The sequence below is a fragment of the Athalia rosae genome, chromosome 7, assembly GCF_917208135.1.
Source record: "Athalia rosae chromosome 7, iyAthRosa1.1, whole genome shotgun sequence".
Taxonomy (NCBI): domain Eukaryota; kingdom Metazoa; phylum Arthropoda; class Insecta; order Hymenoptera; family Athaliidae; genus Athalia; species Athalia rosae.
The window spans coordinates 10556210-10580049 of NC_064032.1; the positions used below are offsets into that span (position 1 = coordinate 10556210).

A 23840-nucleotide genomic window follows, 5' to 3' on the forward strand; every position below is an offset into this window, starting at 1 on the left:
TCAATATTGTGGTACGGTACGGTCGGCGTCGGCGCCAAGAGATGAAAAAGGGAAGAGAAGCGAGGAGAGATGAGACGAGGGTGGAGGTAGAGAGCGCCGGGTCGAACGAGAGTAATCCTAGCTTCGTTTGCGATATACAGTAGCCTCTGTGAGTTCGGTAGGTGACGACGACGACCAACGACAACGTTTAACGGCATCCGCCGATGATTCGTATCGCGAGCGATACGTAGACGGAGGGGTAGACGATACGTCGGAACAGCTGAGAAGAGGTAGAAGAAAAACGAAAAAAAAAAACCAACAAAACAAAAACCAAAAAAAAGTCCTCGGATTTCGCAAGCATTCGAAAATCACCGACGACGACGACAGTGCACCCGATAGTACGAGCGACGGTGTAAAATCGATCGACGAACGTCCGCCGGCTCATTGTTCTCCTCGATATCCTCGCGAGGCATGGAAACTGCAGCCCGTAATGGTTCGAACGAATAGGATATCGCACATGTGATATATCGTCGTTGAGTGTGCGCGCGGCACATTCGGAGGATTAATTATAATAACGGGACATAGAAAGTTTCTCGAGAGGGGTAAAACAACCTTGGTATACGGAAATTTGGAAGGTTTTAGGGATTAAACATCGTCTGGGCGGGTCTTCGCCGCTGGAAATCATCGTCATTTCTCCGCTTCAGCGTGGTCCGGATTTCCTCGTAATTACCGAGGGGGGGTGGGGTTGTGTCGAAGATGCTGTAGGATAACCGGGAGCTGGGCGTCCGGTGGTCCGGGTAAACCTGGAGGATCGCTCGAGCGAATGAATGGAGAAGAGAAGCTGAAGGAGTGTGGGGGGAGGGGAGGTTTTTTGTTTTATCGAAATTCTACCGCGATTCCGCGTACTGATCGCTTCGCAGAACCGCTAGGGGATGAACAGCGGTGATGAACAGCGGGAATGAGGATCCGTACGCGGTAACGGGATTTCCATCTTCAAATGCAGGACCGCACAGGTTGTTGTTATTGTTTCTGTCGCTGCTTCGGGGGAATATCGATCCAACCGAATCGTCGCAATTACCGTCATTGTCGTCATTGTCAACGTCAACGGAACGAATCAGCGCTCCTTGCCACCGAATCCTGACGGTCACCGAAACGGTGTGAAGGGAGCATGAAGTCGCAAACGTTTTGATCGCCCGCTTTGTTACCCCGTCGTTGTCGAAATTTTTCGAACCTCTTTTTATACCAGCTCCTCCTAATTGCCGATCGTTTTTCGTTTGTTTTTTCTCGTTAAATCGTAATGTGCGGGAGTGTTGAACTCGTTTCCGTTGCTGCACGTGAGATCGATAAACGTTTAACGCACGCCGGCCAATTCCGGGTCGAGTGCAGTCACCGTTGTTGAGTTTTTTTCACGAGCCCAGTGTCCGGTCGAGTACAGTGCGTTCAACGAACCGCTCGAACACCCCATCGGTTTATCTTATCGTCGGAAACAATGATTTCTCCGAGCGGTAACATCAGACTGTTCCTCTTCGTCGTAGGCTACGCCGGCATGTTGGGATACTGCAAAACGGATGAAAAAGGTAACAAGATATCTCGAACGGTCTTGAGATGTTGAGTCATACGACTCGTTTTTATTTTTTTTTCCGCCTCGTATGTTCGGAACGAATTTATCGCGACCGCAAGTACGTTCATCTCTTCGGGGTTAATTGAAACCAATTGCACGGGGGGGGGAAATTGAACCGACTAATTGAATTATTTGACGCAAATTGTTTTATCAAGTGCATCATGACGCATTGTTTTTAGTGTCCTTTTACGGCGGTAGTTACATACACCTGCCCGTCCAAGAAGCGCGGGGAGCGACGGACGTCAGTTTTAAATTTCGAACTCACTTTCCCGACGCCCTGCTACTCCTCGCCGCTGGAAAGACGGACTATTGTCTGGTTAAATTGGTCGCAGGTCGTCTCAAGGTAAAGTATTTCAATTCCACTCGGCGAATTCGACTTTTCGGAACATCATCGTTTCATATTTCCCCAGGTTCACATCGATCTGGGAGCAGGTGAAAGTGAAATATCTAGCGCCAGAGGACTGACCTTGAATGACCTGAGCTGGCACGAGGTCAACATAACCAGACGAGAGGCGAACATCTCGTTACAGATTGATGTGATCCACACCACTCGTTCGGTACTTCCGGGACGATTTTTCGAACTCAATATCCACTACGGTGTCTACATCGGGGGTCAGGGAGACTTCAACGAACTTTTCTTAGGTGAAGTAAAATAAATCACGATTCCGTAGAACTTGAAAGGAAAAATAGTCGAACACCCGAATTCGGGGGGGGACCGTTGAATCGCTCTCGGAATCGACTTTCTTCGTATAAAAAAAAAAAAAAAAAAAAAAACTCCAAAAACTCTTACTTCCACAGGTCACACCGAGTACCTTCGCGGCTGCATGGCGGATATATTTTACAACGGTTTGAAAGTAATCGAGTCAGCGAGGTCCCGCAAAGGTCAATCGGTCGCATCGTCGGTGGCGTGGGGTTGTTCGCCGGAGTTCGACGCCAGTCGCGAAACGGAAATAAGTTTCGTCGAGGACGGCGGTTTCACGTCGATCCCTCGTCCCATACCTCGAACCGGTTCTCGCTGGGAGTTCGACTTGAAAACGGTGGCGGAAAGTGGCCTTCTCTTGTACAATGCCGGCCAATCGCTACGCGCCGACTACCTCGGCGTCGAGCTATTCGAGCGTAAAATCCGCCTACTGATGAACACCGGTAACGGACCCACCGAACTGATCCACGGTATACCGGTCGCCGACGGTAAATGGCATCGCGTTGTGGTCGAATTCGATCCGAACGTGATCGGTATAACCGTCGACTCTTCGACGAAGACACTGGCGCTTCCCAAGGGCAGTCGTTACCTCGACCTAGCCGGTACTCTGTACATCGGTGGTACCGAGCTCAATCAACGAGCGAAGGCCCTTGGAAAGGGTCTGAAATCGGGGGACGTCAGTTACAAGGGGTGTCTGAAGAAAATGACCTTGGACAACCGGCCCATAGGCCTACCCGACGTCAAGGTCAGCCAGGGGATCGTCGTTGGATGCGTGTGGGGATTCCCGTGCGAAGAAGCTCACCCCTGCGTCGAAGGCGCTTCCTGCGCCCAGCTCGGAGTTGACTCTTTCAAATGTTCGTGCGACCAGCCGCTCTGCATCAAGCCGAGCTACGCCGAGGATTACAAGGTCGGTGTCGAACGGGAGGATCCGTCGGATCGAGAAAAAAATTTGAGAATTCATCGTCTGTTCTTCGTCACCAGGTATATTCGAGCGCGAACCTTCCGGTCGACTTGGAGATCCTTTCGCTCAGTCCGCTGATTGTTTCGGAGGGTGAACACGCCCTTGTCACGAGTCAGAACATCGCCATGGTCTTGGACATAGCGAAATACGGTGTTGAGGAGAGCGGAGTTCTCTTTACGCTCGTTACACCACCGACGCACGGAACTCTGGCGCTCGATCTGTTGAATACGAAAACCGAACACTCGTTCACGTTGCTAGAGGTCAACCAGGACAAGGTGAGAGACGTTGTGAATTATTTCTCCGTTTGTTTGCTTGATCTTTTCACCGTAGAGTTTTGATGCGGTAGAGAACGAGGAACGATTAATTGGCCCCGATTTCTTGTAACAATTTTTAATAGCAGATTTAAACTGTAATTGAAGTTTCGATTCCGGTGTATTTTTGATCTACGAGAACAGCGTTTGAGCCCCTGCTTTGATTCGTTGTTTCTGAAATACGTATATATATATATATACGCAATTCAATTAAAACTTGACGCCGCCGTTAAAATCCTGGGACACGAGTTCGTCGTTCGTTTATTGCAACCGGGTGGGGGTCGTTAAAACGCCGGCGTCTCTGGAGGGCGAGAAGGGAAGAAAATGGCGGGGGTAGGGCAAATATTTCGAAGAATCGGGTGTACGATCAACGCGGGAAGAATTTAATTAATTGTTTTCACTTCTAATTATACTTTCTTGAGTTTGAAATTAAGTGAAACATCCCTTTCATCGGAATCCGAGGCGCCGTATCCGATAATTATTTGGAACCTTGTAAGTTGGATAGAAAAAATCGTTCGTCAAGCGCATCGAAAATCGTGATACGTAAAAACGGCGATGAAGAATATCGTCATGTGTTCTCCCAGTTTGTCATCTAGGGGTCTTGCCGGAGCATGTCTATAGATAGCAGGGCGGCGTAAGACCTAAGTATAGACGTTAAAAGAAGCAAAAGTTGAGAGAAAAAGAGAGAGTAGCAACGCGGGGCTAACTCCGGTGTACACAGAAATCTGCCTAAAGGCGCGGGCGACTATCCTGGAGCCCAAAATCTATTTATAAACACACACGTATACGTGTGCCTTGTGCTTTTTCATGTGTACTTCAAGATTGCCCCAACCCATTAAAATTTCTCAAACAATTTGTCTTCTATTTTAATTTATTCACTTTTTTGTATCACGGCGACTCGATTCGGTCGATCGATAATAATTAAGAAACCCCTTGCTCCTCACGGTTTACTAAATCAGTTTCTGATTTCTTTACTCTACTTCGACTAATTATTATTCAATTTCAGCGACCTCGACAACCTTCTTCTCACTTTTTTTTTCCTCATCTCAATTATTCTCTTCGCTGTTTTCTAATTTTCCTCCCATCAATCCATTACGAGATGCTAATCCGTTATTGAAATCTCTCTCTCTCTCTCTCTCTCTCTCTCTCTCTCACGAAGACTAATTCAATTCAAATCCACGTTCGGTTTTGATATCCCTGGATTCCCCGGGGATTCAGCCTTTCACTGACTAATCATAATTTCGCGGTGACGCGATTACCAGATCCAATATATGCACGACGGAAGCGAAAACACGGAGGACAGTATGGTACTGGAAGTGACTCTATTGGCCGGCGCCGGCTACACCCTTCCAGGATATTTGCAGGGACGTTTGAGGTTTCCACTTCACGTAAATGTCACATCTGTAAACGACCCTCCGCTCCTGGAAATCCCGACTGCGAAGGTCCTACGGTTGGCACAAGTCGGTACCTCGATTGTTTTTAAAAAATTCTTGTAAAATTTTTCCACCGTTGATTAATGATCGACACTCTCGATTGTCCGAAAAGGGAACGAGGAAGGTCCTGAGCAAGGAATTAATCTGGGCTATAGACGCCGATACACCGGTTCAGGGGCTGGTCTACACAGTCCTGAGGGGTGACATGGACGCAGGTCACGTGGAGAGAGTCACTTACCCGAATAAACCAATCGAAAGCTTCACTCAGGCCGAATTGCAGCAGGGGCTTATCGCCTACGTTCACAAAGGAAACGGTGAGTATTTCCGTGGGTAATATCATAAGTTGGAAAAGGGAACGTTCGAATGACCAGTATTCAAATATTTTCAGCGAAATCGAACGCGATGCTGGGTCTCCAGGTCAGTGACGGTATCGAGAGTAGTCAGCCAGCTCATTTGAGGGTATCCGCCTACCCGTTGCAAATAAAACTTCAACACAATACCGGCTTGGTGGTCGTTCACAGGTCGTTCTCTTACCTCACAACGGCGAACTTGTCGTTCGTAACGAACTCTGACGATACTAGCATTGAAATACGCTACGACGTTGTAACACCAGCGCAGTATGGGACGATACAAAAGCTCAAGGACGTTTCGGGATCGTGGAACAACGTTGACCATTTCACCAGTAAGGACATCGAATTGGACTGGGTGAGGTACCTGCATAACGTCGGGAGCCCGACGCAGGATGAATTCAAATTTCAAGCGAGCGTGAGGGAAGTCAGAACACAGCACACGTTCGACTTTCGGATAAACTTCATCGACCTTGAATTGAAAGAGTCGAGGAAGAATTCCGTCAACTTTACCAACTCGCTGGAGGTGCTGGTGGGATCTCAAAATTTGAAATACGTCACGAATCCTCTTACCACGCCGCCGAATAGGATAAGTTTCACTATACAGGATGGTCCGAAGTACGGCGACCTGATCCTAGCTAAAAAGAGTATTGGAAAAAGTGATTCGTTCACTCAGGACGATCTCGATAACGGAAGACTGAGATACAGACTGTTGCGAAAATCGTTTTCCAACGTCGACGACGATGTTATCCTGAAAGTGAAGGCACCCCAGTGCGTGGAACTCAGTACCGATATCAGAATCAGATTTCAATTACAGAAGAACGCCGAGGGTCCGGAAACAGTCGATAAACTCCGAGTGAACGAGGGCAGCAGAGTGCCATTGAGAATAACGAGATTCGACGGTAAAACCTACGGTGTAACATCCCTCGTTTACAATCTGACGGTTCCCCCGCTCCACGGATGGCTGAATGTCCTCAACGAGTCGAACGCTAATGCGAGACCGAACGCTACGTGGTTCACCTCCGAAGAACTGACAGCCGAATACGTGTACTACGTCCACGACGACTCCGAGACGTCCGAGGACTCTTTCGCGTATGTCGCCGTATCGTCGCCGGCCGAAAATTTCATGTACGTCGGAATTTTCAAGGTCGAAGTTAACATGAGAAACGACAATCCACCGATAAGACTGAACGCCAGAGTCTTCAACGTAGTTCTGAACGGAGAAAGAATCCTCACTGACAAGGTGCTCGCTTACGTCGACGCTGACCTCAACACGAAACCTTCGGACATAGTTTACTCGAGGAGGGACCAGGGTAACGGAGGACTGTTCAAGGTCGGCAATCCGAGCGTTCAAATATTCGAATTCACTCAGGAGGACGTTAATCAACATCAGATACTCTTCAGGCACAGGGGAGAGGAGTCGGGTAGAATTGCTCTCGGTGTTACCGATGGTCATTTCTACACCGCGGGTATATTAGAAGTACAGGCGAGTCTGCCGTACGTTCATCCGGTGGCCAGCAATGGGTCAATCGTCAGATTCAACGAGTCCACCATCCTCTCGATCGCCGAGTTACAAATAGAAACTAACGTCAATGCTAATGACAGTGAAATAGTTTATACCGTCGTCGACAAACCGAGACACGGTGTCCTTCTTAAAGGTGACAGAGAGGCGGTCACATTCACTCAGGAGGATTTAACGCAAAGCGAAGTAAGCTACAAGCATTTGGGAGGTTCGCTTACGAGGGACAGCTTCAAGTTCAAAGTATCGGCTAAGAAAACCGAAGCCGAGGGTCAATTGGCGGTGAAAGTTTATCCGGAGAGTTATTGGGAGCCGTTGATAGTCGCCAGTAACAATACGGTACTCGTTGAGGAGGCGACCAGCGTTCTTCTCGGTAAAAAACATCTGGAGATAATGCACCCGAAGATACCACCCTCGCAAATCACTTACCTCATCAAAGAAAAGCCCAGATTTGGGTACCTCGAACTCCAGGCGCAGGATCAGGAACACAGCGACGAGGCGAGGGATGATTTTTTGGTCACCCACTTCGAACAGAGCGTCATAAACGAGGGTAGACTACACTACGTACAGTCGGAGCCGAATCAAACGAGAGATAATTTTAGTTTCGACGTCACCAATGGGATAACTTGGCTCAGAGATCTCACCTTGAATTTCTTGGTAGTTCCGGACAAGCTGTACATAGAATCCAGAAATCTGACGGTCGTCGAGGGTAAAAGCGCGACCGTTGAGGAGTCCGATTTCGCTGTGAACACAGCGTATTACGCTGGAAAAGTGACGGATTACAAAATTGTTGAGAAACCGCGACACGGCAGCGTCATTGACTCGACCAAAAATTCTCCGATAAAAAAATTCTCGACCAAACATCTAACCGCCGGAGTTATAATTTACCGACATTCCGGCGACGAATCGCTGAACGACAGTTTGAAACTCATAGCCATCGCAGGGGATAAAGCCAGCGAACCTTTCGATGTCAGGATCGAAGTCCTTCCGGTCAACGACGAAGTTCCCCTGCTGATTAACAGGACCACGTTGAACGTGTGGCAAGGCGGTTCCGTACCGATTACCGCCGCGGATCTTGCCGCTCTGGACAACGACACCGAGCCCAGGGATGTCGAGTTCAGAGTAACTGGTATCAGAAACGGTTTTGTCTCGTTGCGGCAACTGAGGCAATTGGAGATCTGGAACTTTACGCAGAAGCAGATAAACGACATGGACATTATCTTCACTCATACCAGTCGGTATCAATACACCCAACTTCCTATACTCGCGTTCCCCGATTCAAAGAATATTTGCATTCATTTCAGATGGGTCCGACGCCGAGTTTTCTTTTACCGTTAACGACGGTGTCCACGCATCGATAAATTACACCATGCCCGTGGTGACCAGAGAAGTCCGACTTTCGTTGAAAAATAATCATCCTCTGAACGTATTCCCGCTTACCAGAAAGCCGATAGTCGGTGAACAGCTATTGGTAGAGAGCACGGACGAAAATAGGGAAGTTAAATACACGGTTAAAAACGGCCCGCATATGGGAAGGATCATCATGGAAACGAACGAAGGTATATGGCTGGAAGTCGACAGATTTACACAGGGCGAATTGAATGCGAGTAAAGTGATTTACGAGCATACCAAACAGTTCATGGATCTATCGGCCAACGATTCATTCGTTTTCGACGTCGAGTCGCACTTCGCGAAGCCCCTAATCAGCCAGGTATCGTTTTTCCAATCCATCGATCTGCGGTAAACCTTGAATTCGAACTACAGCTAATTCGGTATTCCTTCGATTCCAGGTCTTCCAAGTCGAGATTTCCGTTTCGAGCGGCGGTCTGGACAGATATATATCTTCCGAAGCCGTCCGCGTCGAAGAGGGTGGTTCGGGCAAGGTGATAGTGAACGTCACCGGAATCGTAAGATTCCTCCACACCAAGGCCGGCATAGAAAGTCCGGCAGTTATGACCCGGCTATCTTCGCAACCGAGTCACGGTCACGTAATGCTCCTCCCCGATTTGAACGTGACGACGTTCACCCTTCCCGAAATCGAGGGTGGAAAAGTGGCCTACTACCACGACCATTCGGACACCGTCGAAGACAAGATATCGTTTTCCCTCTATTTAACACCGGGACACATTTTGCTATGCAACGCAACCGTTCCGGTGATCGTTGCGCCGGTAAATGACGAACCTTTCAAGCTCGTCACAAACGCTCCCTTCGTTTCCGTAGTAAGGAATCAGAATCAGACGATTACGAGGGATAATTTGCTGACCACCGATCCGGATACGGAGCCTCAAGAATTGGTCTACGACGTAATATCCGGGCCGACTTACGGCAGACTTCTTCTCTTACCGCAGGATCAAAATTCCTCGGAAGTTCATCAGGTCAATAAATTTACCCAACACGACGTGGATTCGAGTAGACTAGTTTACGAACACTCTGGTCCGCTGCAAGCAGCTTCATTTTACTTCAGGGTCTCCGACGGCCGATTCAATCCGGTCTACACTGTGTTCAACGTACACGTTCTCCCGATAAATTTGAACGTCAGTGTTTTGAGTCCGGTTGGTCTACAACAAGGGTCCAACGTCGCGTTGATATCGGAAGATAACATAAAACTGGAGACCAACGCCAGACAGGATTTAGTAACTTACAATGTCACAACTACCCCTAAATTCGGCGTGGTCTACGTCAGGGATGTTGCGGCAACCAGTTTCAGGCACACGGATCTACTTTCCAAGAGCGTTATGTTCATGCAAACGGACATGACGGTGTCAAACGACAGCCTGGAACTCGCTGCCCAGCTCAGCGACTTCGAAGCCAAACGTATCCTGATCGAAGTTAGGGTAGAACCTCTGATGATAGTGAATCCGATGATCGCTATCGCCGGTGAGAGGAATCGTTTGGATTTGAGATACATGGACGCGACGCCGCTCGCTAAATTAACTAGCAGTAATCCGACATTTTCGATAACCAGAAAGCCGAAATACGCGAGAATAAAAAGGATAATACGGAGTTCCGGCGATCGTCGAGGAACCCGTGAAAGGGAGGTCGGTAGATTCTCCCATCAGGAATTAATTTCCGGTGTTATATACATCGTGTGTAAAAAAATGCCCACCCTAGAAATCGAAGGAATAATGGACAGCTTCGGTTTCGTGCTCGCTGCATCGATTTTTCAACCGGCAGCGGGAGATTTTAATTTCAGAATAAAATTCAATATCGACGAATTTAACATGACCCTCGGCGGTCCTATGGATCCGGTTGGCCACGAGGGGGAAATGGCGATCGCTCCTAACATGAGTAACGACTATCTGCTCATACTGGGAATGTTACTCGGTGTATTCCTGCTCGGTGTGGTCGTAATCATAACGATCAGATGTAGACACAACAAATACAAACACGCGGACGATCACGACAAGGACGAAGCGTCACCCGGAGTCGGTGTGATGCCGCTTCCGAGACCACCCGATCACCTTATGCCGGCTACTCCGCATTTGAAGAGGTTCGGTAACGATCACGATCACGTAATGACCGGTAGCAGCACTCCTTTACCAGTCCTTCCCTCCATGCCGGCGACTCTCCCACAGTGCAAAGTAATACCTCTGAGTCCTCTCGATAGTATAGCGGGATCCGAAGTCGATGTTTCGGCAAGGTATCCCTACGGTGTACCGGACGGGGACGAATGGAGCAGTTTTGACACCTCCGACTTACCGTGTCCTTCCGCTACAACCCCAAGGGCAAATCCACTCCTCAGAAGAAACCAATACTGGGTATAGCACAAGGCCTGTCATGGTAGCGAAAAATTTTTACCGCTCACTCAATTGAGATTATCATGAGGAACGTTGATCGCTACAAATTTTCACCTTTGAATAATAATTGATAATTACGACGACTACTGTACGACGACGAAAATGATAATGATGATCACTATGATGATAAGACTTTTTAATCGTATGTTATTTTGTAAGTGATTCATTGAGTAAGACTGTAAAACAAAACCAAAACCAAAAAAAAAAAATACAATTGGTAATCGACTTAAATTGAAGGCATATATTGTAATTTTTCATCGTCCCCTAATTATTATAAAATTGGGATCGACAGAACTGTGACTGGAATCCCTTGAACCACCTTGAACTATCCTTTATATTGCACCCGAGGCTATAAATAATTATCTTGATAAGAACGAGCAAAGAATATAAACTCTACTGAGATTATTTTGAAACAGGTGATTACCGAAATAAAAAATTAAAACGAAGAGTAAGAAGATTGCAATTAAATAACAATTACGACTTAAGATTTATAGATATAAATGTGCCTACCGAGAGGATATAAGCGCGGCTGAGAAACTAGTCGTATATATAGGTATATTTGATTTGAGAAGATATAAAGTTGCGATTTTAACCGAATGATAAAGATAAAAATGAAAAAAAAAAAAACGAAATCCGGATGTGGGAAATTAAAATTACATTTAAGAAAAAAGAAAAAAAAATAGTGCAACGAGACAAACTGACGTGGAACTGATGAATAAAATTGCGTGCAGTTAAAATATTTGCCAACCACCGCATGTATTGTTATGTTAAAATTTTTTATCGATTTAAAAGAAAAAAATGAGTAAACGCAAGAGGAGAAATAGCAAACAACTAAGTGGAAAGGAAATTGTTGTAAATGTGTATTTCAGTATTAAAATATATAATATATGATAAAAAAAAAAAATTTATGAATGTTACCTGGCAAGCGTACGTCAATTATTGACTGACAAAAATTAAGTCGTCCGCGTTGGCTATATTTAAACCGAAAACTTTAAATTTGTTGTTAGACCTATATAATTAGTATCACATACTGTAACTATGTTGATAATCGTACTACACGAACGAAATTATTATCAATATCACATCGTACATAATTTTACCGCTATAGAATCTCGAAATGAACAGTGCTGTATACATGTAAATATGGGTTATTCGAGATCAATTAGAAAAGGGTCAGACTTTCATTATTTTATTCGATTAAAACGGCACAAATCATAAATCGTAAGGAACAGACCCCAGCGCAATTGACCTGGAATATCCTATATATAGATGATCTATAAACGGTAGATAATATTATAGGTATGTAAACTGTTGAATCCAACGAGGAGAAAAAGTACTACTGCAACTATGGCATATGCGTCGGTTCAAGTCGCAGGCAAGGAAAGAGAAACCGAAAAAAAAAGTAAGATGAAGATGATTAAACTAAGCTAATTTAACACGTTTTTTACACGAATATAGTTATTTGTCGGTTACGTTTATATATATTATAATATATACATATTGTATCAACTGATGAACTGTATTACATAATTACATGAATTAATCATTTGCATATGCTATAGACACAACGATCACTATACTACACATATTATAATAGGCTTTTTTACAATCAATATTATTATTATCGAATAAGCTCCGATGCGAGTGCCAAAATATTTAAAATAAAAAACTCGAAGAAAAATTAAATAAATGAAATGTATGCTAATCGTACGAATGTATATGTGAACCCTGTCCATCGTTATTAATAAAATAAAAGAAAATACGTAAAAATTAGATTTTCTGAATACGATTAATTGCATAATCCTGTCACGGTCAAATTACCAAGGCTATGATTGCTGTTTGATCTAATTAAATAGCCAATAGAGAAAAATGCCATTGGAGAACCATGAAAGCGCAAATATTCCAAACTACGTTTAATTTCAATTGTTGTTAATTGTTTGAAAGAAAGAATTCAAACTGTGACTCGAATACGTTCGATTACAGCAATCGATAATCGCAATCATTTATTCCTCCTTCTCCATCAACGAATTCCCATCAGTGCCACGCGAACAGTGAGCATTATACTAACCACGCTGTGAGCTACCCTTACCTGATACACCTTATCCTTAACCTAAGAAAATCTTCCATAAACCTGATTTACTAATAATGTAAAGAGACATTATAAACAAAAAAAGTCAAAAAGAACGAGAGGTGACTAACAATTCTGGTACTATGAAATTTTCAGAAACCGAAAACTCTCAAGCTGACGAAGAAGTTGATCCCGTAAATCGTATGTTAAAAAAAACCGGTTGCATTGAGCTACACTACAAAGTACAAGTGAGTAGGAATTCATTAAAGTTTATCTGTAGCTTACTTATGTTATCATTATATTCTCGATTTTTCCCAAGGAGTGTATAGCTGATACTCAAGATTGGCGAAAATGTCAAGAACCAGTACAGCAGTTTAAAAACTGCATGGAAAAATACCAAAAGAGCCGATCAAAACCTGATCCAATTAAGTAATAATGATTAAAAACTTACTGTCAGTTCTGATTCCTAAAGAACCTTCCGCAAGATGTTGTAAAATGGCTCTAGTTGTTCGTACAGATATATCCATGGGCAAAGGAAAAACAGCTGCCCAATGTGCTCATGCTGCAGTAGAGTGTTATCGTTACGCTTTGAAGAATCAAAAGTACAAGAAGGTTCTCAGTTCCTGGGAAATGTCTGGGCAGCCTAAAATTGTCCTCAAAATATCGACGAAGGAGCAACTCGAAGAACTGCAAAGAAAAGCAAAGTTAGCTGGAGTCATAACTGCAACTATAAGAGACGCAGGAAAAACGCAGTTAGCTCCTGGTACCATTTCAGTCCTAGGAATCGGGCCTGCGTCTGAAACCGATATAGGAAGCTTGACTTCAGATTTAAAACTACTTTAAATTGGTGAGAGAAATATTGATTCACAATATCTGTTGTGGATTTATGTTAATTTATTTTATTATTAAAACAGTTTGTGACGCATTTTTTTGGCAGTCGCCTAGTCTGAACGATGATAAAAACGTTCGATATAGCACACACTCATATTTAGAACGTAATTAAAGTACGTAATTATAATGTAAAAGATATCCATAGACTACATGTATAATTAAACAAATATTGTGCAGTAAATATTTGTGTTTGAATGAATCAGTTCCCTTTGTTTCTTCTGTTTTGATGTCATTCAAGTTCATGTTGAAACATACTTTTGTTTGCACTTTCACTCATGATCACGTTATACTGAAATCTTCAAAAACTTCTATGAGGACTAATAATTACGGTTACTCGCATAAAGTAATATCACTAGGTTGCTACAATATGAAACCTATTGTACATGATCTTTCCTCTCTATTTACTAGAATACCGATTGTAACATCAACAAAAACATTGTGATCGTCTTGCACTGATTTTAGGTCGTTACAAATCAGGCTATTAATGATTTGTTCTGTCTCGATGGGGTCAGAATACTAATAGAGGGAATTATTCGCTTCACTGAAACAATGAACTAAATTACGTAGTTCGATTATAACTATCCTTTACAGCGTACGTATCGCGATAACCGATTACGATAGTGTTTTTTTTTTGTTTTCTTTCTTTTTTTTTATCTAAAATATGAGATTAGAACAATGCAAAGACGTACCATGTGTTATAATATTATCCAATATACAACTTTATGCTAATTATATTCACACTTGTCACGTAGCTTATTGACAAGATTGAGCAACAACAAATGACGACGATTTTCGACAATATGGGAAGATGTGTTTGTGATGTGCAAGTGTATTCTTTTTTTTTATCAGAGAAATGACGAATATTATTTTTAAATATCTATCAATACGTATAAGAAAGCCAGAGCTCTATCCTTTTTTTTTCTTCTTCCATATTGTAAATTTAGTTATTACGAATATTTCCGATTCAGCCTGGGTTACAAATAATTGAAAAAAAAGAACACCGAACAGGCTGATCACATAATCGCCGTGAAAAAGTGGAAAAGTTCAAAAGTGAAAAAGCTGTGAGCAAAAGCTCGGAAAGGTATTTGTTGAGGATTGGGAGAATGAACTTTAGAGTGGAGAATGGTGTTTTTACAAATTATCGGAATTTTGTACAGGGTCTCAGGATTGTTACTCAATACGTATCAACTATCATCATCAATAATAGAAAGGCAATACGTTCTTGAGTTATCGAATAATTGAGTTTTAGGACACGTTTTAATAAGAAAAAAAGAGAAAGGGTGTTGCGCACAAGGTACTTCAGTCTCAAAAAGTGCATTTTAGAGTATCATACATCACGTTATCTCGTATATAAGTGTTTGTTTTTACCATTTTTATATCCGTTTGGCAAATTTTTGATCACATCGTTCAGTTTTCTTTACAGTAAATATCTCGTTGATTATTTATCGGTTATTTACTATTTTCGCTCCCAATTCGTTCATTAAACTTAATTCAAAATTCTAATGCTAATTCTAAGCCTACGTTTTACCTGATATCCGATTTCATTAGGCTAGTACTTTACTGAGCTCTGGTGGCTCCACATAATTATTTAACACGTGAGGTGCTTCATTAAACTCGTCAAGCTCATCTCCATTATCCGCACCCTGCGCCAGTAGGAAGTACTGCTCACTTCTTGTTGGCCATAGCAAATGAGCCATCACGAAGTATGCGAAACAATCAGCTGAATATGTGATTCCTAGACGAAAGTTTTTGAAAGTATAGTGAAATAATGTTAGATACAATTAATCGCTGGATGAAACTTGCCAAGTTTGTTTATTCATACCTAGCAGAAGCTTAAACCTCCATAGCGCACTAACTTGCAAAGCAATTAAGGCTATTATCGGAAGGTAGATGAACCAGACTAGCGAAGATGCTCCAAAGTGTAAGAGAAAGTTCAGTTTTTGGGTGTTGTGCTCATAAGTCATAGTATTTCTCAACTCGTACAAAAACCAAACCATTATCGTGCTGCGGAATAATAGGATAAACCATCCAGGCCACGTCTGGTACTCATCGACATCTTCAATGATGTCAACTTCCGTCTTGGGAATGAAAAAAAGAAAGTTTTCGAATCTCTCTGATAATGAATTTCTCGAATCTCTTACCATATTCCAAACGTACAACAGGATATGAACAATCCCATAGCAGAGCCAGATAGCAAAAACCAAAGGCTTCCAAGTTAGCTCCATCCTTGTCACTGCCCATCCCTTGGCTAAGAGGAGTAATAGAAGCATGAAGGATGTCTGTTGGAATAATCAAAATTGTAGTTTAACTTTGCAACTTTAGAAGTTCAATCTGGGCCAACAATTGATGCTCACCCTGGACAAAATATCAAAGATATCCCCTGCAACTTCCAGCTGTTCATAGCCAACTCCATCGAGGGCAAATTTAAGGACATGAATGAGGATCAAACAAATAGCTACAAACTCCAAAAGCAAACTAGCTGTAAAGAGCCGAGTTACAGGATGTCTCTGCATGCTAGCGGCGTACAGTTGAAAAGGAACAAGGATAACATAGCAGACGAAGAACAGAAGGTAGAGTTCGATGGTATTTTGTCTGTCATAAGAAAACTGATATGACAACGCATTGACACCACTGGTATTGGGGTTTCCATTAACGAGCCATATATCATATTCTAGCTCATCTTCCTTGTCATAATGCTGCCACTTGCAAGTGGTAGTATTATGATAACAAGCTACAAGGCTCATGTACCAAAATCTTGGTCTACGGAGGTCCTGAATAACATAAGTGAACTGATATCCTGGCACAACATTTGACGCCTTATCCTCATTGTCACAGAGTTTTCCTTTAGGACATGGAACTCTACGTAGATAGTCCTGTCCCTTGTCGTTACAAGTCGGATCATAGGAACTCTGGTTGAGGGTATCAAACATTAAAGAACAGGCAACATCTTTGTTTCTAATTGTTCTGTTTCCGTAGTACTCCAAAAAGTGACCACGGTCCAAAACTGCCATGGTTATGGGATAGGAGAAATTTCTCCGGGATGTAACATTCCCAAATATGTAGCCAAAGGAGTCCTTAGGACGATGACGATCCGTTTTTTGGAAACCAAACTTCATGAGAAATCGAAAAAATTCACGTGTGTTAAACGTTCCTGTTATGTGTGTCGATGAAGTTGGATGAGACTGGAATATAACCAGCGATGAAATCGCCAGTATTTTTATGATGAAACCGTTGACTAACATTTCTGAGAATGTGAAAGCTTACAGAATGAACTTTACTAGATTGTCTGTCAAAACAATTGCGCTTTTTGTATCCACGTCTCGCACATTTTAAATGATATATATATGCATATTTTGTTTGTCACAAATATTACACGAAATTATTATTCGATCCGACAGCTGTTAGCTACACCTTTCACGGTTCCATCACGCTTACATTATTCACCGTATTTTTTTACACACCTTGATAAACTGACACGTAACATTCTTATTGATTTTCGACTTCACCCCCCGCGTAAACTTAGAGGTTTTGTGTCTACGTTTAGATAGGCATAGCCAGATATTTCGTCGTGATCGCGAGGATCGAGACTGCGAAATGGGATTCTGAGAGCTCTGCGCTCCTCTATCGCTACGTTAAGTAGCTATCCCTCTTTTCATATAAAAAACTGCTCAGAGATGGAGTTACAATTCTTCTCATGCGATTAATCGAAGAGAAAACGCTCCGATTCAATTTGTCAAATACTGACCCTCCGCAACGCTCACAGAATTTGAAAGATTTCGTTTCAATCCTAAGTTGGAAAATAGAATTTTGCAATTTTTATATCAACGATAGTAGCTGATTTCACCTTTTTCTGTATGTAAAAATCGTTAACTGTGATGTATTCAATATACGGAATGCTTCAGTTGATTTTACTTCAATTTTACTCCAAATGTCGAATTTTAATTTTCACCTTGGTGTTTGATTTTTACTTCAGAAGAAGAATTAAAAAAAAAAAGACGAAAAGAAATTTATACAAAAATTTCACAAGAAAAAATTGTTAAATGAAATTAGTTAACGTATTTATAAAAGACGCATATCAAGCAGGCACACTGCCGGTCCCTTGGGTTTTGAGTTTCTTATAAAGTTGAATATAAAATTTACCAAATTACTTTCCATGCTTTTTATTCTTTCCTCTTAAACAGTTTTAATTCAGTTTTATTTAGTTTCTTCCTCTTATTTTTTTTTTATTTCGGTTCTCAATTTTGTGGAAGGTTGAAAAATAAGAAATAAAACTTTCGATATTTTACCTATAGAAGTAACTACATCATATTTCACTCAGAGAGACTACAATCGAAGATTAGAAAATTCGTTGAAAAAAAGATTCGAAAATGTTATCAAATTATGATTTTAAAAATTTCCTCAGTATTCGGAACAAGTCAAAGAGACGTGGGGGTTGCAAATTTCAAAGGCTAACGACTGGAGAATTCACTTTTACATACCGTTTATACCATTTTACATATGTATATATTCATTTACCGTAATCTGCTGCTTTTGTTATAGACATGTAAACGTATATGATATACGCATAGGTATGCTATGAATATTAATACGTATGTATACAACGATCAAGGAAGATCCATCACTCTGGAATTGCAGCGATCAGGTTGTGCCACGGCACCCAACGCGCAACGGGGGTTAATTAATCGAGTCCGACGGTGTCATGAAGAGCAAGAGAGTGAGAAATCTAGACTCACCAGAGTAGCAGACTGACGTCTGACGTCGCGTATAGAGGGATGAGTACGGTTGAATTACAGTTACATGACGCCATCGCCTCAGAAAGATAAAAATATTAAACACAATTCAACCCAAATGTACAAAAGACACCCTCATTTGAATTTTTCTCGTAAACTATATGAAGACGAACATGTATAATTTCAAGAACACAATAATTCGTCGACTTTTCTTAATGATTTCCTAATTTATTGGGTCATACCATTCCGATCAAGACGGAAACCAAAGAATTTCAGATTTTTTTTTTTTACTAATTCGACCACCGTATAAGAAATGTTGATTATATACATTATAAGTGTGCTGAAATGTGTAGACTTTTCTCGCATGTACAAAAAAAAAAGTTAATGGGGAAGCCAACTCTATTACTAAATCATGGCCTGGGCATAGATGTGTATAGGATCTATGGTATGGGCTTTCTCTGAACCAAAAAAGTGGATATTCTATAGCAAATATGAATTCCACTGCAGAAATGTAGAGCGCGATGATTAATTATTTAATTCATTTGTTTTCCACTGCTGTACCAAAATGGCATAACTTGGAAATGAATGTTATTGTATTTTTGGTTTGATTAATAGAATAGAAAAACGCAAATCAGTATCAATTAAATTATCGAATATCTTTTGTGTTACAAAACTATTTCAGCAGAGCCATAGGGTATTTTCGATAGAAATATGAAACGCAATTTCATCGTGATGTCTGAAATTCTGCCTACTGAAATTCGAAAATTTTCATGATTCAATATTCGGTACGATCTCCCAAAATAATCAGCGAAACACCCCGGACGCGTTCAGCTATTCTCAAATAGTGAGTCGAAATTTTATCCGATGCAGGGAGTCTCTGGCGTTTCCTGCGTGTATTTTTCAAAATTTGTCGAGTTTTTATAGTCCAGAACAATGTTTTGTTCTCTTTTTAGCTACCGCCAATACGTCGTCTTTTGTGGATCGCTCATTCTCCCATGGCATCGTAATACAAGCTTACCGAGATAGTTTACCTCGGATGCCGGTTTCCGTCTGCTTTTCTTCGTTGCTTCGGAGTTCTCGTTGGTCCCGGTCCTCAGCCTCCTCTTATCAGTGCCACGCCGGGGTATGAGGAGGGAACGAGGAGGGAGGCGCGCGCGCTCCAATCCTCTCGTATAATTTCGTGACTGTTCGATAAATTCCGTGGATCTCTGCGGGGGCAAAGCCAGAAGCCTCTTCTTGGTTCCCCGGCTTCCTCTCGCGCTGAGGGCACCGGGTTACTCCTCTCCGAGAGGTCCAAGCGAGCGCGTCGATCCCGGTGGAAAAAAAAAAGAGATTTAATAACAGTAAACGATAATTTGTATAAATTTCGTGATAATGAGATAACGAAATAACGTAAAATCTGAAATTAAATCGACAAATGAAATTTGAGAAACGGAAGAAATTTTACAAATTAGAAAGCGAAAAAATCGTCTCATCGAATTGAAATAACATAATCGTTCGGTTTTATTTTTTTACTTTGTTTTTTTCAAGAGTTCATCATACGTGCTTGTTGCTCACTGGTATTTGACAGTTGAAACACAATCGCAAATATCGCAAAGGGATAAAAAATGATGATAGCGCAGATAAATAAAAAAAATTCAATCTGAGGGTAACATGTGTACAAAATTGGGATAATATTTTACTCGATGTCATACAACCCTTGGGATCCTGCAACTCGTCCGGTTTTTAAAAAACGGAAATTGTTGTTCCTGTACTGTTATCTTCACGCATCGAAGATCTCGATAAAGGATTATACAGAGAACTGAAACAAAATAAAGTGAAAATCTTCGTATTCGTTACCCTTTCAAATAATTATTTTATGCTGAAGGAAGACGAAGAGAGGATAAAGATCGAGGAAGACTGTGTGTTCTTTAAATTCGTTCGATCGGTAAACTCAAAAATTGAATGACCAGTGATCGATAAATCTCCAGATCGTCGTCCTCGTGTGTGTGATTCCGTTGTTTTTTGCCCTTTTTACCGTACATCATCATTTTGCCTCATTTTTCGTTATGTTCTCTGTGTGACAAAACGTAAAGTTTCTATTAATTTTTCATTACTCCGTTTTTTCTGTTTCGAACTGGAATACAGTGCCCGCACTTTTTACGTTGATGTGATTTTCGAATGAAAGTGTTTATTGTGTCGCCCAAAGGGGTGTTTTAGAATGATAATGATGATGATGATTAGGATGATAAATTTGATGTACACGTGGTCCCACAAAAGTTGATGAAGTTTAACGAGTTGCAGAAGGCTGGAAATAAACCAAAAAAGAAGAAAAAGCGAAACAAAAATAATTGAAATCCATCGTTATCCTTGTTCGATAGTAACTAATACATGATTGGTGGGTTGGATTTTGAAAACTTTCTCAAAGCGATTCAAATTCATCGTCATCGAGGAATCTAATTAACAAGAATATTAACGATAATAATCTGTCTTCAAATGAGTGCGAAATAAAGGCAGTATGAAAAGTTATGAAAATGAACCAAATTGACTTTTAAAAACAAAATAACAAAAAAGCGTGTTTTTAATCAAAAAACGCATTCGTGTTATGTACGGTGAATGCAGAAGAGAAGAAACTGAATTAAAATTTTTCAGCGGGATCCAGCTTCAATTAATTCATCAATTAATGAAAAGCATTGCAAAACAGTCGATTGATCACTGCTGATGAGATTATACATCAAATAATTGATGCAGTATAGCATTACTAATGATACTAAATGATGACAAATTCCAAAGCGTTAACAATTTAATAATTCATAATGACTAATGAATATATATCACAACCCAACGACCTGTGCCAATAATTAATCGAACAATCAGTGATTTTTTAAAACTTCGTATATATTTTTTAAAAGAATCGTGCGTGTATTTTTCTCTCGTAACATAATCGTTGTCGACCTTGTTCTCGAAATATAAGCGCCAAATTTCAAAATATTGAATGATCAAATTAAGATTAACAAGAAAAAGAGAGAGGAGAAGAAATTTGAATTGATACACAAATGAAAAACGAATCCAAAGAAATCGTGCTCTCGTTTTGGATAAATTAGAAATTAAAAAAAAAAAAAAAAAAGAATTAATCAATCAATTAATTAATAGCTCGCTGTGCTCAATAATAATATAATAAGAAAATTAACAATAAAAATTAATTCGTGCCAAATGTTCATCGTAATTTTTAACCCGTTTATTGAAAAGGTGTTGGAAATTAGCTACGGCATTATTATTAGAAAATTATTGTTACTGGAATATCAAAAGAGTTGATAAAGTTTGGAAATTGATTTGTACAATCAAATCGTTAGCTAGATACATACATATTATATATCGATGTGTATATAATAATAGTAATATCGAAAAATGGGATATTAATTACTTGACAATAATAATTAATCGTTATTGGAAAGAATTAATTAATACAACTAACATAGAATCAATATTTACAATAAAATTTGTTCTCTCTTCCAAATCGTACGTCATCATTTTTTGTTTTCCAATTTCGTTAAACGAAAATAGAATAAAAAATAAAATCAAAAGACCAAAACCAACAAATAACGAAACGAACAAAAATTAGTAAATTTAATAATTAACAAAATCATCCCTGTATTTCATTCGAATACATTAAACCACCGATATCCGACGACTGTTCGAGGGGTTGGTACCAACTGAAAACAAACACTAATCGAAATAAAATAAAATTGAAAAAAAGGAATTATTAATTACAGTGTATATATACAAAAGTAAAGGAATTCAAGTCCATTTCTCTTATTGTAACATGTGTGGTTCGAGAGTGTGAAAAACAGAAAATTGGAATAGACGAATATTCACAATTTGCATAGAAAAATGAGAAGAACGGGTGTCTTGATGATCTGCAAAATGAGGTTCTTCGTCGCTTCGCTATTCTTCCACGTTTTTGCTTCTACGCTTGTAACAGGTAAATACGTAAAAATTGATAAAAAAAAAATATTCATCATTCGTAAATATTCGCTATTGTTTTTTGTCAATTAACAAAAAACCAAGAACAGTTTGGTTGCAAAAAACGAGAATCGCTGCGGTTGTTAGCGGCGCGCGTTACGCGCTGAATCGACTTCGTATTAAAGTTTGCATTTGAATTGGGTATGAAAAAATGACAGGAAAAACCAAAATCTCATATGCCGACTGAAAACTTAAACTGGAAAATGGGTCTATGAAAAACTTCATTCGTAGTCGACGAAACAAAAATTTTTCATTATTCTCGCCCAAAATTATGAACTTTCAGACTAGATTTCGTGGTGGAAAACCGAAGTTATGTTTTTTTAGTGTATTCTTATGTACTTCGGGTTGGAAAATCCGCTCCCGCTAATGAAGTTCAACTGGCCATCGAAACGATCCAGTTATCGCCATTTTTTCGCTTTTTCGGAGCAGAAAATTGAGGTACCTCTATAGGCTACTTAAATCAGTTTTATTCGTAGCTCATTATAAATTAAGTCGATGGTTTTGTAAGTCGATACAGATTACCACGCAATTGCTTCGTGGGAATCGATTTCATTCATCCGCTAATTATTCGCGGTAATCACTACGAACTTTAGCGGTATCGTGTTCTCCGGACTTTGGATATATTATATCCACACGTGTGTTGATGAGATCTGCAACTAATATCTAATAACAATACATAACTATAACAATTTACTAAAGGATACGCATCTATAGGTAACTAAAAAAGTCATCCGCGTAGGTACATGCGGTATGCCTCGTGTATCCCATGTGTATACCTATACAGATACATAAAAGGGGTTGATTTTCCGGAGAGTTTTTACAACTCTCTTAGGACCAATATCTATATGTATATGTGTGTGTTACAGATGTATAGGTACGTCTTGTACATAAAAAATATATATACATCGATCTACAGATACCTATATATCCAGTATACACATAGTTTACGTAAACACGTCGTTACGACGATCGATCCGAAGCGTCTACTATATTTGGTGTCTAGTTTCCCATATATACCTATACCTATGTTTACTCATATGTAATTCGTCGTGCACACACATAGGTGTGCACATATGTACGCATATATCTCTACACATTATACGCATAGAAGAACGGCGACGAATAGTAAAACTACTACTAGGGTATATTTGCCACAGAGGTATATGACCTATACACACGTGTGTATCTATAAGTTTATATATATATTCTCTGAAAATATACTTTTATCAATAATAGATTCTTCTTCATCTTCATACTCATCCAAAGGAGAAAATTTTATGTACGTATTATCCATATCCATCCCATACGTAGACATAACTATCTTGTTTTCCTATTCGCATATACTATATTTATATAGAATAATCGATGATCTATATTCATTTTCTCGATATTTTATCATACGCGTATGGATGTAGGCTGATTTTTATTCATTTTTCATTTTGATTCTTCTCCCAATTGCTATCAGAGAGTATGAACTTGAA

At 40.6% G+C, this 23840-nt stretch overlaps 4 protein-coding genes across 9 annotated transcripts in view; 3 read left to right on the plus strand and 1 right to left on the minus strand.

Annotated features, from left to right (window-relative positions):
- Positions 1-64: 64 nt before the first annotated feature.
- Positions 65-12443, plus strand: LOC105691138 (chondroitin sulfate proteoglycan 4). The gene is made up of 10 exons (XM_012409433.2): positions 65-1556; positions 1780-1943; positions 2011-2242; positions 2399-3207; positions 3282-3536; positions 4835-5032; positions 5118-5319; positions 5394-8105; positions 8176-8582; positions 8662-12443. Exons 1-10 carry the CDS (start codon positions 1469-1471, stop codon positions 10633-10635), a joined length of 7041 nt encoding a protein of 2346 aa, XP_012264856.2. The 5' UTR covers positions 65-1468; the 3' UTR covers positions 10636-12443.
- A 252-nt stretch (positions 12444-12695) lies between these two features.
- Positions 12696-13808, plus strand: LOC105691097 (peptidyl-tRNA hydrolase 2, mitochondrial). Of its 3 annotated transcripts, none has more exons than XM_012409360.3 (3): positions 12696-12984; positions 13056-13165; positions 13254-13435. In XM_012409360.3, exons 1-3 carry the CDS (start codon positions 12880-12882, stop codon positions 13381-13383), a joined length of 345 nt encoding a protein of 114 aa, XP_012264783.1. In that variant the 5' UTR covers positions 12696-12879; the 3' UTR covers positions 13384-13435. The 3 variants fall into 3 exon arrangements, with proteins under 3 accessions (XP_012264783.1, XP_012264782.1, XP_048514887.1); XM_012409359.3 differs by having other exon boundaries at positions 12697-12984; positions 13242-13435; XM_048658930.1 differs by having other exon boundaries at positions 12944-12984; positions 13056-13808.
- LOC105691096 (transmembrane protein 145) lies at positions 13609-17198 on the minus strand. Its single transcript, XM_012409358.3, has 4 exons — positions 15982-17198; positions 15769-15906; positions 15450-15705; positions 13609-15362 (listed from the first exon to the last, which is right to left on the minus strand). Exons 1-4 carry the CDS (start codon positions 16867-16869, stop codon positions 15172-15174), a joined length of 1473 nt encoding a protein of 490 aa, XP_012264781.2. The 5' UTR covers positions 16870-17198; the 3' UTR covers positions 13609-15171.
- Positions 17199-17345: 147 nt separating this feature from the next.
- LOC105691098 (nephrin) overlaps positions 17346-23840 on the plus strand; it is a 141396-nt gene continuing 134901 nt past the window's right edge. For all 4 annotated transcript variants that reach the window (XM_025746168.2, XM_048658928.1, XM_048658929.1 and 1 more), the window contains exon 1: positions 17346-22318. In XM_025746168.2, the coding sequence (XP_025601953.1) occupies positions 22228-22318 (91 nt within the window). In that variant the 5' untranslated portion in view covers positions 17346-22227. The remainder of the gene's footprint in view (positions 22319-23840) is intronic.

Excerpts from the sequence above, each read along its gene's own strand:
- LOC105691097 (XM_048658930.1), top strand. The coding sequence starts at position 13,172 with ATGATTAAAAACTTACTGTCAGTTCTGATTCCTAAAGAACCTTCCGCA.
- LOC105691096 (XM_012409358.3), bottom strand. The coding sequence starts at position 16,869 with ATGTTAGTCAACGGTTTCATCATAAAAATACTGGCGATTTCATCGCTG. Across the intron at positions 15,706-15,768 it reads TGTTGTACGTTTGGAATATG|ACGGAAGTTGACATCATTGA; the intron begins GTAAGAGATTCG and ends TTCATTCCCAAG. Across the intron at positions 15,363-15,449 it reads GAGGTTTAAGCTTCTGCTAG|GAATCACATATTCAGCTGAT; the intron begins GTATGAATAAAC and ends ACTTTCGTCTAG.
- LOC105691138 (XM_012409433.2), top strand. The coding sequence starts at position 1,469 with ATGATTTCTCCGAGCGGTAACATCAGACTGTTCCTCTTCGTCGTAGGC. Across the intron at positions 1,557-1,779 it reads CTGCAAAACGGATGAAAAAG|TGTCCTTTTACGGCGGTAGT; the intron begins GTAACAAGATAT and ends CATTGTTTTTAG. Across the intron at positions 3,208-3,281 it reads GCTACGCCGAGGATTACAAG|GTATATTCGAGCGCGAACCT; the intron begins GTCGGTGTCGAA and ends CTTCGTCACCAG.